This window comes from Pipistrellus hanaki, assembly GCF_964339955.1.
Source record: "Pipistrellus hanaki genome assembly, chromosome: 3".
In the NCBI taxonomy this organism is placed as follows: Eukaryota; Metazoa; Chordata; class Mammalia; order Chiroptera; family Vespertilionidae; genus Pipistrellus; species Pipistrellus hanaki.
This window is the reverse complement of record NC_140505.1, coordinates 162688693-162702452: the sequence shown is the minus strand read 5'-3', so window position 1 is coordinate 162702452 and position 13760 is coordinate 162688693. Positions and strand designations below refer to the sequence as shown.

Here is a 13760-nt window from a genome sequence, read left to right as displayed (position 1 = left end):
AATTTATCAAAAATAAATTTTATGTTTCTTTTTAAATTTCAAATGTTTTGTGTCTGGAAATCTGACTCTGCAAATTCAAAAAACTTGGCTTAACTATAGGGCTTGGGAAAACTTTTAAGGTACTATACAATTTACCTGTAACCTGCCTTTTATATCCCCCTCTCAAACACATGTTATTTTAGCTGATTATATGATACTCTGCTTACCTTCCATTTACCTTCTACATGCAACTCAACTTTCAGGCTCAGCTTAAGCCTCTCGTCCTCTCTGAAGTTCCTGGGTCACTCTTGCTCCTGATGATTCTTTCCTCCCTTTGGCTTCTATCATTACATTTAATGGACATCCATTTTATATTCACAGCCTTATCTCAACTTTTGAAACTTTTATTATCTTGGTTCATCCTGTAGTTTCAATTTTCGGGAAGTGAAGTGTCCTATGGGTGTCAATTAGGTCATGTTGGTTGGTTATGTTCGTCAAAGTTTTTATAGCCTTACAATTTATTGTGTGCTAGTCCTACGGATTATTCAGAGAGGGGTGTTAAAGATATTCAACTATAATTGTGAATTTCTATAACATTGTGTGAATATTTAAAATTATTATGTACTCTTGATTAATTGGCCCTTTTTCTGTTATACAATGAACCTTTCTATTCATGGTAGTAATTTTGCTCTTAAATATACTTTGTTGGATATTTATATAAATAATCCAGTTTTTCTTTGATTAATGTTAGCATGGTATACCACTTTCATTCCTTTACTTTTGACCTTTTCCTCTTTATATTAAAGTAAGTTTCTTGTGCATATGAGATAGATAATAGCTACATGATAGATAGGTAGATGATAGATAGATGGATAGATAAATGGATAGATAGACTGTACTGTAAGTTATAGCTAGCAATCTCTGGCATGTGGATATATTGAACCTATAATAATATATAACTTTTTAAAAGTTTTCCCAAGCGCTATAGTTAAGCCAAGTTTTTTGAATTTGCAGAGTCAGATTTCCAGACACAAAAGAAAGACTTGGAATTGTATGTTGTTTTATCTTCTTTGTGTTTTATTGTTTCAGGTTTTTCCATTGTTTTTAAAGTTGTTAGATACATTTTATCATTCCAGGCCCTCATAACTCAGTCCTGATTATCTAATCCAGCATATTGGCCATAACACTCAGGTTATTGAAACATGTACATTATATATCTATATCTTTTTTAAATCGTGATATCCATGGTTAGAAGGGAAAGATCAAAGCTAATATTTGAGGCACATAAAACTCATATATTTTAATTCTGAATTACTATAGTTTCTGCTTTTTTGCAATCTACTTTCTTCCCCTAATATCAAGGATAACATCAAATCTTTTGGTATATCATCTGTTATTTGCAATTCCTCTGTAATGACTAACAAAACAGTCTTTCTCTTATTTTGTACAATTTTCTCAGCTCTTGGGCATAGAAAGTGAATTAGTAGATTTGAAATCATTTAAAGCAGTTCAGTGCAATTGTGAAAAACTTTAATTACCAGCTAACTCATAAACAACTCTTCATATTGCCTATTGAATAATTGTAAAAAAAAACAAAAAACAAATGAGGATTAAAGCCTTACTTCTTACATGCTATTAAAACTAAGAAATAGAAACACCAAATTTCACAAGTTACATAATAACCAAGTCTGGAGCTCTAGTTAGAATTCTAATTAGAAGCCATTCAATGTGTATGTGTTGAGTCAGAAATGGAATTCTAGCTACTATACTGATTTATGTCTAGTCATTAACTGTATCAAGTTATTTCATACTAGAGGCCCAGTGCACAAAATTCATGCACATGGTGGGGGTGGGGTGTTCCTCAGCCCAGCCTGCACGCTCTCCAATCTAGGACCCCTTGAGGGATGTTCAACTGCTGTCTCCCAACTGCTCACGTGTCGGCCTTCCTGATTGCCCCTAACTGCTTCTGCCTGTCAGCCTGATCACTCCCTAATCACTCCCATGCCAGCCTGATTAGTGTCTAACTGCTCCCCTGCCAGACTGTTTGCCCCCAACTTCCCTCCTCTGCCACCCCTAGTCACCCCTAACTGACCTCCCCTGCAGGCTTGATCGCCTCCAACTGCCCTCCCTTGCAGACCTTGTCCCACTCAACTGCCCTCCCTTGTAGGCCTGGTGCCTCCCAACTGCCCTCTCCTGCTAGCCATCTTGTGGTGGCCATCTTGTGTCCACATAGGGGTAGGATTTTTGACCACAAAGGAGCAGCCTTCTTGTGTGTTGGAATGATGGTCAATCTGCATATTACTCTTTTATTAGATAGGATAGAGGCCTGGTGCATGGGTGGGGGCCAGTTGGTTTGCCCTGAAGGGTGTCCTGGATCAGGGTGGCAATTCCCTTGTGGTGTAGGGTGCCTGGGTAAGGGGCCCAGGGTGGTTTGCAGACTGGCCATGCCCCCTGGCGACCCAAGCTGAGGCCCTGGTATCTAGAATTTATTTACCTTCTACAATTGAAACTTTGTAGCCTGGAGTGGAATCAAGCCTCCTGCTTGCTCTATGGCTGCAGATATTTCTGTTTGGATTTGTTTACCTTCTATAATTGAAACTTTGTAGCCTTGAGTGGATGCCTAGGCTGGCCAGTGCAGGTGGAAAGCTTGGCTTCTTCTGATGCCAAGGGCAACCTTAGCCTGTTCTCTCCCGCTCTGTGGCTTCCGCCATTTTTCTTGCAGACCTTGTCCCACTCAACTGCCCTCCCTTGTAATTATTTTCTATAATTGAAACTTTGTATCCTTGAGTGGAGGCCTAGGCTGACCAGGGTCTGTAGAAAGCTTGGCTTCCTCTATTGCTGGGGAAACCCAAGCTTGTCAACTCCTCTCAGTGGCTGCAGCCATCTTGGTTGGGGTTAATTTGCATACTCACTCTGATTATCTTGTTGACATGCCTTGTGGGTATAATGGAGTGATGGTTAATTTGCATATTACTCTTTTATTAGGTAGGATATATACTAGAGGCCTGGTGCATGAAATTCATGCATGGGGGGTGTCCCTCAGCCTGATCTGCACCCTTTCCAATCTGGGAGCCTTCAGGGGATGTCCTACTGATGGCTTAGGCCTGCTCCCCATGGTTCTCTACTCTCTGTGGGGCCTGCCTGTTCCACACCACAGTGACTGTCAAGCAGGCTGTGCTGGGTGCTGCCTGCGGGCTGTGCTTCCCTGCTCCCAGGTCACCCCAGCGATTGCCAAGCAGGCCATCCTAGGAGCTGCCTCAGCCCTGCTGTCAGACTCCACAGAGGTGATGAGTTTAATTTGCATACTCATTCCTGATTGGCTAGTGGGCATCATGGATGTATGGTCAATTTCCATCTTTCTCTTTTATTAATATATATGTATGTATATATAGATAGATAGATATAGATGATTTATATATATATCTATATATATAGATATATAGAGATGATTTATATACATAGATATGTATAGATGATTTACATATGTAAATCATTTTTACATATATAGATTATTTACATATGCAAATCATTTATATATAGATGATTTACATATGTCAAGATAGTCATGAAAATATGTTTGTTAGTTCTTTGAGGGCAGAACCTATTTCAATTATTTCAATTATTTTTCCATGTCTTCTTGCTGCCATCCAAAGTGCTAGACACATGGTATTTTGATTTTTAAGTTGATTATTTAAAATTATTAGAAAACACCTATTGAGGACAAGAGTTCTGTTAAATACTTAAATTGGTGTGAAATGAAGTAGAAAACCACCCCCATGTAATTCAAAAGACATAAAATCATCCTACTCTATATTAACTAACACATACAGAAAGGTAAGATCTATTTAATGAAAGCACACAACAAACCACATATCACAAGGATTTTTATTTTATATTATACTTTTATTGTGCATTGGCATTTTATTTTTTAAAAATCCTCTTCAGGATGGAAAGTCTGAGATTAGAAATCACAATTTGGCAGGCACACAGAAGAGGAAAATGTATTTTTATTGTGTTGTTTTGTTTATGGCATAGACCTTAGGTTTTTATAGTCTATCATTCTTTAATCATCATTAGTTGAGTTCTACCAAAGCTTATATTATCCTGGAAACTTCTTTAGTTAAAAAAAATTGATGGAAAATTCTCATAAATTATTTATCAAAAAGATAACCTGCCCTAACTAATTTGGCTCAGTGAATAGAGCATTGACCTGTGGACTGAAGGGTCCCAGGTTCAATTCCAATCAAGGACACATACTATGGTTGCAGGCCATGGCCCTGGATGGGTACGTTCAGGAGGCAACCAATCAACCAACTGATGTGTTTCTCTCACATCAATGTTTCTCTCTGTCTTTCCCTCTCTCTTCCACTATCTCTAAAATTCAATGGGGAAAAAATATCTTTGGGTGAAGATTTTTAAAAAAGATAACATATTAAGTGCAATTAAGTTTTGAATTAATCTATAGAAATTTCCAAAGTGTCTATTATTTTTAAACCAGTATCTTTATCACATTCCTGATAAAATTTGATCTAGAAGGGCTTTCAATCTGAATCTGACAGTTTCCTTTAGCATCTTTTTGTAGAGCCAATATAAGGTAGTGGTGAAGAGTATAGAGGTCTTATAGGAAAAACCTTTTCAATAAAATAAAGATAGTAATACTAGTTGAAGCAATATTTATAAGGAATGTTTTAAATTAAATATATCCTCATTATGTGGTAGCTATTATTATTACTACGTATGAAAAAATATCTTCCTCAGACATTCATATAAAAAATACTGAAGGTTTGCTGACATACCTTACAGTGTGAGATTTTATGTGCTTTCTTTTTATAAAATATATTTTATTGATTTTTTTACAGAGAGGAAGAAAGTGAGATAGAGAGTTAGAAACATCAATGAGAGATAATCATTGATCAGCTGCCTCTTGCACACCCCCTACTGGGGATGTGCCCCCCAACCAAGGTACATGCCCTTGACCGGAATCGAACCCAGGACCTTTCAGTCCACAGGCCTACGCTCTACCCACTGAGCCAAACCAGTTTTGGCTGATTTTATGTGCTTTCTAAATAAAGTTCATATAGGGTTTTGTTTTTATACTAATATGCTACTGTTTACTTTTATTTTTACCTATTTTGATAATTAACCATGTTTTCAACATGCTTTCATTCAATGAGGATGGGATTAGGGTAAAGAGTAACCAATGAAGCAAAGTTCAAGAGAAATGTGGGGGAGGAAGGGACAAACTCCTAATCTCATAAGGAAGATAATACACATAGAACTATTTTTCAAACGTATAAAATGATAAATATTTTAACATAAAATCTAGAACATATAGAATTCAAAGTTATGATGAACAATAAAATGAAGTTTGCAGGACCTTACACTGACTTCTGAGCATGGTAAAAATACTAGTCAGTGTTCTGGAAGAAAGTGGCAGTGTTGCTTGACTTCAATCCACCGTGAGTAAGAAAGTCCTCTGAGTGACACAGCAACTTCTAATGGTTTAGACTGAGGGCCAAACTAAGAACTCTGTGTCCCTAAGCCTTATGACTCTTGAAATCAAAGTGTTAAGTCTTTGTGAGGGTCTAAAACAGCAGCAGTAAAAGTATCGTAGGGTGAGATATTTAGACAAGTGGGGGTTATTTAATCATTTTAAAGTAAAATTTAATTTACATAAACATAACAAGTAAAGAAAGAGATAACTTTAATGAGGAGATAGCTAGTGATTTTGAAAATGAATTATCTGAGATCTTTAAGGAACAGAATATGGTACCAGTAAAAGGAGAGAGAAAAAAAATAGTGTTGGTAAGACAGCTACTTTGGAAAAAGTCTCTTAGGGATTTGAGAAATCAATGCCTGCATTTAAATCTGCTAAGGACACTCTAACTCCACTGCTCAGATCTAATGCACCCATGTCTTTAATTGAAACCTATGCTGTTTATATTATTCTATAAACTTGAGATTATTCAAGAATCTTGTCAAGGATGCTAACTTGGCAATAGAAGCCAAAACCTTGAGTTGTTAAATGCTTGGGAAAGGTTCATACACAAAATATTTCTGTAATTGGGAGTTTATTCTTAAAACATTTGTTTTTGAGAAGGAAAGTGATATGGTCAAAGGCAACAGTGATGAACAAAATAAAGGAAGGAAAATTAGGGCATCAAAAGTATTTAAAATCCAGTCATAATAAATTAGGAGTAAAGGTCTGTGGTGGCAGGTGAACTGGGGCACAAAGGGAAGATATTGATCTTGATACATTCTTGGATTTGAAAATCAACGTGAAGCCCCAAGAAAGAGAAATAATATCCTTTCATACAATTTTAACAAGTTGGGGGGAAATCTGCTTTGGAGTGGTAAGGAAGAATAGAAAATAGATTTTGTCTGGAGCTTATATAAGAGTACCAAGAAGACATTCAGGAGGAAACGTTCATAGGTCACTATGCTGGGATGCTAAAAATGAATTAGAGATTTCTTTGGGAGAATCATCTACATTGGAGCCAGTTATGCCCTCCCAGATGACAGTTAGCACTGTCTGGAGACATTTTTTGTTATCATAACTGGGAGAAGAGTATAACTGGATTCTAGTAAGTGTTTCAGGATGCTGTTAAAACAACTGGAATGCTACCTACTACCCCTGTTTCCCCGAAAATAAGACAGTGTCTTATATTAATTTGTCTCCCAAAGTTGCGCTAGGTCTTATTTTCAGGGTATGTCTTATCTTTCCATGCACTAGGTCTTATTTTCGGAGGATGTCTTATTTTCGGGGAAACAACGGTAGATGCCAGGAGCACAACAGCTCCCATCACAGAGACTTGAAAGAATGATTTAGGCCTGGCTGGTGTGCTCAGTGGTTGAGCATTGACCTCTGAATCAAGAAGTCACTGTTCAATTCCTGGTCGGGGCACATGCCCTGGTTGTGGGCTCTAGCCCCATTAGGGGGTGTGCAAGAAGCTGACAATCAATTATTCTCTTTCATTATTGATGTTTCTATCTTTCTCTCCCTCTCCCTCCCTCTCTGAAATGAATACAAATATATTAACAATAAAAATTTGACAATAGCCCCAAATATCAGTAGTGTCAAAGCTGAACACTCTCTCGTAAGCATCATCGTATATTAGGGATATCTTGTCTAATCAGTACATAGTGTATATTTATGTTTTATTTATAGAAAACAAAAATAGTATCAAACATTTATTGTCTTACTCTATTTTAGGCACTGTCCTCACATTGCATGGTTTATTTTATTTAATGTTTTAAATATGAGATAGGTAGCATCTTTATCCTCATTTAACAGGTTAGAAAACTGACCCCCTAAAAAGTTAAGATACCTGTCACAAGTCACATAGTTGGCAAGTTGGGGGGCCCAGACTGAAACAAATAAGTCCATTTCCAGAACCATGATTCTAATCACTAAGTTGAAGCATATAGTGATTATAGATATAGTAAAAATCAAGCCCCATTGCACAGAAGGAAAACATATATATAATGGCTCCAGCTGGTTTGGTTCAGTGGATAGAAAGTTGGCTTATGGACTGACAGGTCCCAGATTTTATTCTGGTCACGGGCACGTGCCTAGGTTGCGGGCTAAATCCCCAGTGGGGGCTGTGCAGGAGGCAGCCAATCAATGATTCTCTCTCATCATTGAGGTTTCTATATATATATATATATATATATATTTATATATATATATATATATATATATATATATATATATATATATCCCTCTCCCTTTCTCTCTGAAACCAATAAAATATTTTTTAAAAAGAAATACATAGAGCAAAACACTTTACTCCATTCATTCTTCTCACGCACACACACAAAAATCAATCCTCTCAAATATTAATAACAACCTCTTCCTGTGGCACTGATAGATTTCAGAGTGGCTCCTCTGAGGAGAAGGTTTCAAGTGGGGAAAGATACCTTGAGCTCCATCTAAAGCACCAGTTTTGACAGTCTTCGTATTTTGACATATGGGTCCAGATGTATTTTATACATAATTTGTGAATAATAAAGATCCAAACTTTTCCAATAATATTAGTTTTACCTTGTAAATTAAAACTAAATAAAAGTTAGCCCTGCAATAACATATATCATATTTTCTTACTTCCCAGTATGCTTTTTCAAGTGACAAAGAAAGATGCAGAGTTAAAGCTAATGAGTTTGGAGGTAGCACTGAATGTTCACATGAGAATGTCTGTGACTAAGAGCAATAAAATGTATTGTTGAAAATTACCAAGTTTATAGAATGTAGTCAACATAAGCACTTAATTCTTCAAGGTTGAAGTTTAAATCCTCTTCTTTAAATTAAATGAATATTTCTTATTTTATTAAACCACAAATTCAGAGTTTTAGTACTATTGACTCTCTATTTGGTCAAGATTGCAAGATAGTACCCATTTTTTTTTTTTTTTGAAACATGGTAGTTTCTAATTTTTTGAAATACTGGGCTCACTCTTCAAATTGTATATCTTATATAATAAAAGGCTAATATGCAAATCGACCTAACAGTGGAACAACCGGTCACTATGATACGCACTGAGCACCAGGGTGCAGATTCTCACCACAGGAGCTGCCCCCTGGTGGTCAATGTGCTCCTACAGGGGGAGCGGGGCTCAGCCAGAAGCCCTGAGCTGGGCTCATGGCTGGGGAGCACAGCAGCAGTAGCTGGAGCCTCTCCAGCAGTTGGACATCCCAAGGTCTCCCAGATTGCAAGAGGGTGCAGGCTAGGCAGAGGGACACTCCCCACAGTGCATGAAATAAATTTCTAGTTAAAAAATAAAAATCTTCATAATAAAGAAATATGGAAAAGAAGAAGTGGAGAAATTATGCATCCACTATGAGGGAGGGAGTAGGGTAGGGAGCAGTGGTTAGAAATAATGGGAAGAAAGGATCCAGAGATCCACCCATCATTGCTCAGCCTACAACTTAGGCAACCTTTGGGACTCTGTACAACACAATTTAAACAGGATTATCCAATATATTATAGAAAAGTTTAGAGAATGAAATTATCATAACCATCTTATTAGTATATTAAAGTTATAGGTCTAATAGATATTTTAATTAAATTCTGCTTTAAAATGTAAATATCATACAATGTACATGTCATGAAATGCTACATCTTACTTTACGTGTTAAACTTGAATTTATTGATTTTCAAGTGGCATACAGTATCCTGAGGCACTTAGTTATTGCCTCGGCTTGCGGCTTATATTTATTTCTTGACCATTTCTGTCAAAACAGAAATTTAGTTTTTACTGTAAAAATTGAGTTATATTTAATGGGCTTTTAAATATAGTTCTCTGACACAACACTTAATTTAAGATGGACAATTTTGCTCTTTTAAACTGCACCTGGAATTATTTCTGAACAACAATATATTTCTTTTTTATTGTTTTCTTATTTTCTGATAAACAGAGTGATAGTAATAAATCTCAACCCTGCCTTTGGTCTAGATATTTAGTAGCTATGTGTTTGTTTTCTTTGATAGCAACATGCATTAATATTTATGACCATTTTCCTTTGCAGCATCTCCCAGATGGCTCTGCGCCCAGCGCACATGTTGAATTTTATCTTTTACCATATCCCAGTGAGGTCCGTAGGAGGAAAACAAAATCTGTTCCAAAATGTACCGACCCCACTTACAATGAAATTGTAAGTATGATTCATCTCTTGTTCTGTCATTTTGTATTTTTCTTACCATTTTTCAGCCTAACAACCAAATATGGAAAACTTGCAGTAATTGGCAGCATTATTACATAAACAGTAGGCATTTCCCCAAAATAGCCTCCGTGTGCTGATCACTGTTCTAGAGCTTATGGGAACTGTCAAATACCGCTACTGCTTTCAAAGTGCTTGTGCACCAATTTTCAAACTGTGGCTAGACTCCGGTAAGAGCCTGAGACTATGTAGTATTTCTTTCACATACTAACATTATCCCTCACTCCATCTTTTTTTTTTTTTTTTTAATATATCTTATTGATTTTTTTACAGAGAGGAAGAGAGAGGGATAGAGAGTTAGAAACATCCATGAGAGAGAATCATCAATCAGCTGCCTCTTGCACACCCCCTACTGGGGATGTGCCCACAACCAAGGTACATGCCCTTGACAGGAATCAAACCTGGGACCTTTCAGTCCGCAGGCTGACGCTCTATCCACTGAGCCAAACCGGTTTTGGCCTCACTCCATCTTAATGCTTCTAATCTTACTTTCCTTTATCTGGTTTTCCTTGCCTAATAGTCTTATCATAGTCTAACCTATATATAAAAACACATTTCAAAAATCACATTTGAAAAAACAAAACAAAAAAAATGTAAGTGCAAAATACAAATTAATTTACAGTTCATTTATAATAGATATAACTATTTCCTCTGTATTATACAATTTGAACATCCAAAGCCCTTCTTTTATCTAAGGCAAATTCTACTAAGATTTAGTCTCTTGATTCCATCTTTCCCATTTCTTTGTACCTTGCTCAGTTGATTATCTGCTCTCCTTAAGGCTGTCTCATCCATTGAATCCTTGACTCAGAAATCTTTAAAAAAACAAACCAAATTCAACTCAATGTTTCTAAAGCATCCAATTTTTTCCCCTCCATGTCATCTCCAAACTTTTACAGAATTAACTCACATTGCCTGCACTCACTTCATCACTTCCTTTTCACTCTTGAATCCTTTGCAATCAGTGGATTCTGACTTTAATTGATGCAGCTTAATCCATTGAGCCCTCAGTCTCTCTTCTGAAGTCACACAGCAGTCCTGTTGTCTCTGCCCTCCTTCCTGCCACCTCCCTTTTGTTTCTTGAGTTCAACCTTTTCTTAATTCCCTTCTATCTTCTCTAACCACTCCCTCATTTTTCTTCATTTACATTCTTCCTCTTAAAATAGTGTTGTTTGTTGGAGATCTATCATCTGTCTACCCTTATCTCTTCTTAATATTTATTCTCTCAGATTATGTTGCATTCCAAAAATTTTCATTTATCGCCTATATTTAGATTACATCTGAGTCTATTCTTCAAGCCCAGGCTTCTCTCCTAACCATTTGACCTGTACTTCTGCATGATCACTGGGGAGCTCTATTTCAATGTCTCTTAGCCATTTTTTGTTTTCCTTTTGTAAAAATACTAAAGGCCCAGTGCATGATTTTTTTTTTTTTTTTTTTTTTTTTTTTTAGGGGGTGGGGGTGTCCCTCAGCCCAGCCTGCACCTTCTTCAATCTGGAACTCTTTGAGGGATATCCAACTTCCCTTTTAGACCTGATTCCAGTGAGATCTGGCCTAAATGAGCAGTTGGACATTCCTCTTACAATCCAGGACAACTGGCTCCCAACTGCCTGCCTGCCTACCTACCTGATTGCCCCTAACTGCTTCTGCCTGCCAGCCTGATCATCCCCTAACCACTCAACTGTCAGCCTGATTGATGTCTAACTGCTCCCCTACTAGCCTGTTTGCCCCCAACTTCCCTCCTCTCCCAGCCTGGTCACCCCTTAACTGCCCTCCCCTACAGGGGGATCGCCCACAACTTCCCTCCCTTGCAGGCCTGGTGTCTCCTAACTGCCCTCCCCTGCTGGCCATTTTGTGGTGGCCATCTTGTGTCCAGATGGGGGCAGCATCTTTGACCACATGGGGGCAGCCATCTTGTGCGTTGCAGTGATGGTCAATCTGCATATTACTCTTTTATTAGATAGGATAGAGGCCTGGTGCAAGGGTGGGGGCAAGCTGGTTTGCCCTTAAGGGTGGCCTGTTCGAGGGGCCTGTGGTGGTTTGCAGGCTGGCCACGCCCCTCAGCGACCCAAGAGGAGACCCTGGTATCCAGGATTTATCTTCTACAATTGAAACTATGTAGCCTGGAGCAAAGGATGGAGCCAGCCAAGGCTGCATAAGCTTGGCTTCCTCCATTACCTGGGGCAACCCTAGGCTCCTGCTCTCTCCAGCTCCAAGTCCACAGCCATTTCTGTTGGGATTTATCTTCTATAATTGAAACTTTGAAGCCTTAAGCGGAGGCCTGGACCAGCCAGAGTGTACTGAAAATTTGGCTTCCTCCATTGCTGGGGAAACCCAAGCCTCCCTCCTGCTCTCTCTGTGGCTATAGTCATCTTAGTTGGGTTAATTTGCATACTCGGTCCTGATTGGCTTATAGGCGTGGCTTGTGGGTATAGGAGAGTGATGGTTAATTTGCATATTACTCTTTTATTATATAGGATAATTTTATTGATTTCAGAGAGGAAGGAAAAGGGAGAGAGAGATAGGAATATCAATGATGGGGTGAATAATTGAACAGCTACCTCCTGCATGCCCCACACTAGGGATTGAACCCGCAACCCAAGCATGTGCTGATAGTCTATCCACAGAGCCAAACCACCTTGGCCTCCTAGCCACTTTTAAATCTGGCTTCCTACTCTGTTTACCATCTCAAAAGATACCTTCTAATGACATTTTGACATCTCCCTGTCTCTAATTCACATGTCCAAAGAGCCAAGTTTTGTCAATTCTACTTGTCTAGCTTCCTGCCTCTTAAATCTATCACCTCCTCTCTGTCCCATTACCTTTCTTTGTTTGAGCTTCTTGTAACTTTATAACTATATAGCCTTCTATCTGTCTCCTATCTTGTGTTTTTTTTTATTAAATCTTTCATATTTCTAACTAAAATGTCTTTCAAAAACTAATCATATTTATTAATTTATTTACATTTTTTCAAAGATCACTTACTGTCTACTGTATTATGTCAAAAATTCTAAACATGATATTCATAGCCCTTAAGACTTGACTCAGTAATTTTCCTAAATTATCTCTTGAAGCAATAACATCCTAATAAGCTTTTTAAATTTTATTTTGGGATAATTACATATTCATAGGCAGTTGAAAGAAATAATACAGAAAGAATTCAAATACTCTTTAACCACTTTCCCCCAAATGGTAACATCTTTTATAACTATAATATAGTATCACAGCGAGGAAATTGACATTAATTCAATCTGCTAACCTTATTCAGATTTCACCAGTTTTACATGTGCTCTTGTGTATGTGTGTGCACCCGCTCAGTTCTACACATTTTTATCACTTATAAAAATTTGTGTGACCACTGGTACAGGCAAGGTACAGAACTGTTCCATTACAAAAATTCCTGGTGCTACCATGTTGTATTCAGAGATACTTCCCTCCCTCCAATATAACCTCTCAAACCGCTGGCAACTATGTATTATCCTAACCTGTTCAGGTTATTAGCCTGTTGTTTATCACATTCTATAAATGGAATTATTCAGCTTGGAACATTTTGAGATGGGCTTTTTTTACTCACTTTTATTTCCTAGAGATGCATCCAAGCAGCTGCATATATCAATAGTTTATTCATTTTCATAGCTGAGTGATAGTTTTTTAACTGTTGTCACATTAAAGGACACTTGGGTCATTTCTGGCTTGGGACTATCGCACACAAAGCTGCTGTGTATTAGTGTATAGGTTTTTGTGTGAGCATAAGTTGTTAATGGGCTAGCTAGTAGTGTCATATTTAGTTTTATAGGAAGCTGCCATACTTTTTTTCTATACCATTTTACACTCCCACCAACAGCGTATGAGTGATACAGTAGAAACTTCATCTTTGCCAGCATCTGGTGTGATCACTATTTTTTATTTTAGTTTAATGGGTAGTTTAATTTTCATTTACATAATGACAAGTGATGTTCAACTTCTGCTCATGTGCTTATTTGCCATCTGTATATCCTCTTTGGTGAAAAGTCTTTGTTCATTTTTAACTGAATAGTTTGCATGTTTCTGTGAAGTTTTGAGAA

At 37.6% G+C, this 13760-nt stretch overlaps 1 protein-coding gene across 1 annotated transcript in view; it reads left to right on the top strand.

The window, feature by feature from the left end:
- The window catches only part of PIK3C2G (phosphatidylinositol-4-phosphate 3-kinase catalytic subunit type 2 gamma), a gene marked incomplete at its 3' end in the record, with an annotated part of 306003 nt that overhangs the window by 286896 nt on the left and 5347 nt on the right, over nt 1–13760 (top strand). Inside the window, exon 33 of the mRNA XM_084877162.1 lies at nt 9505–9630. Within this exon, the coding sequence (XP_084733288.1) occupies nt 9505–9630 (126 nt within the window). The remainder of the gene's footprint in view (nt 1–9504; nt 9631–13760) is intronic.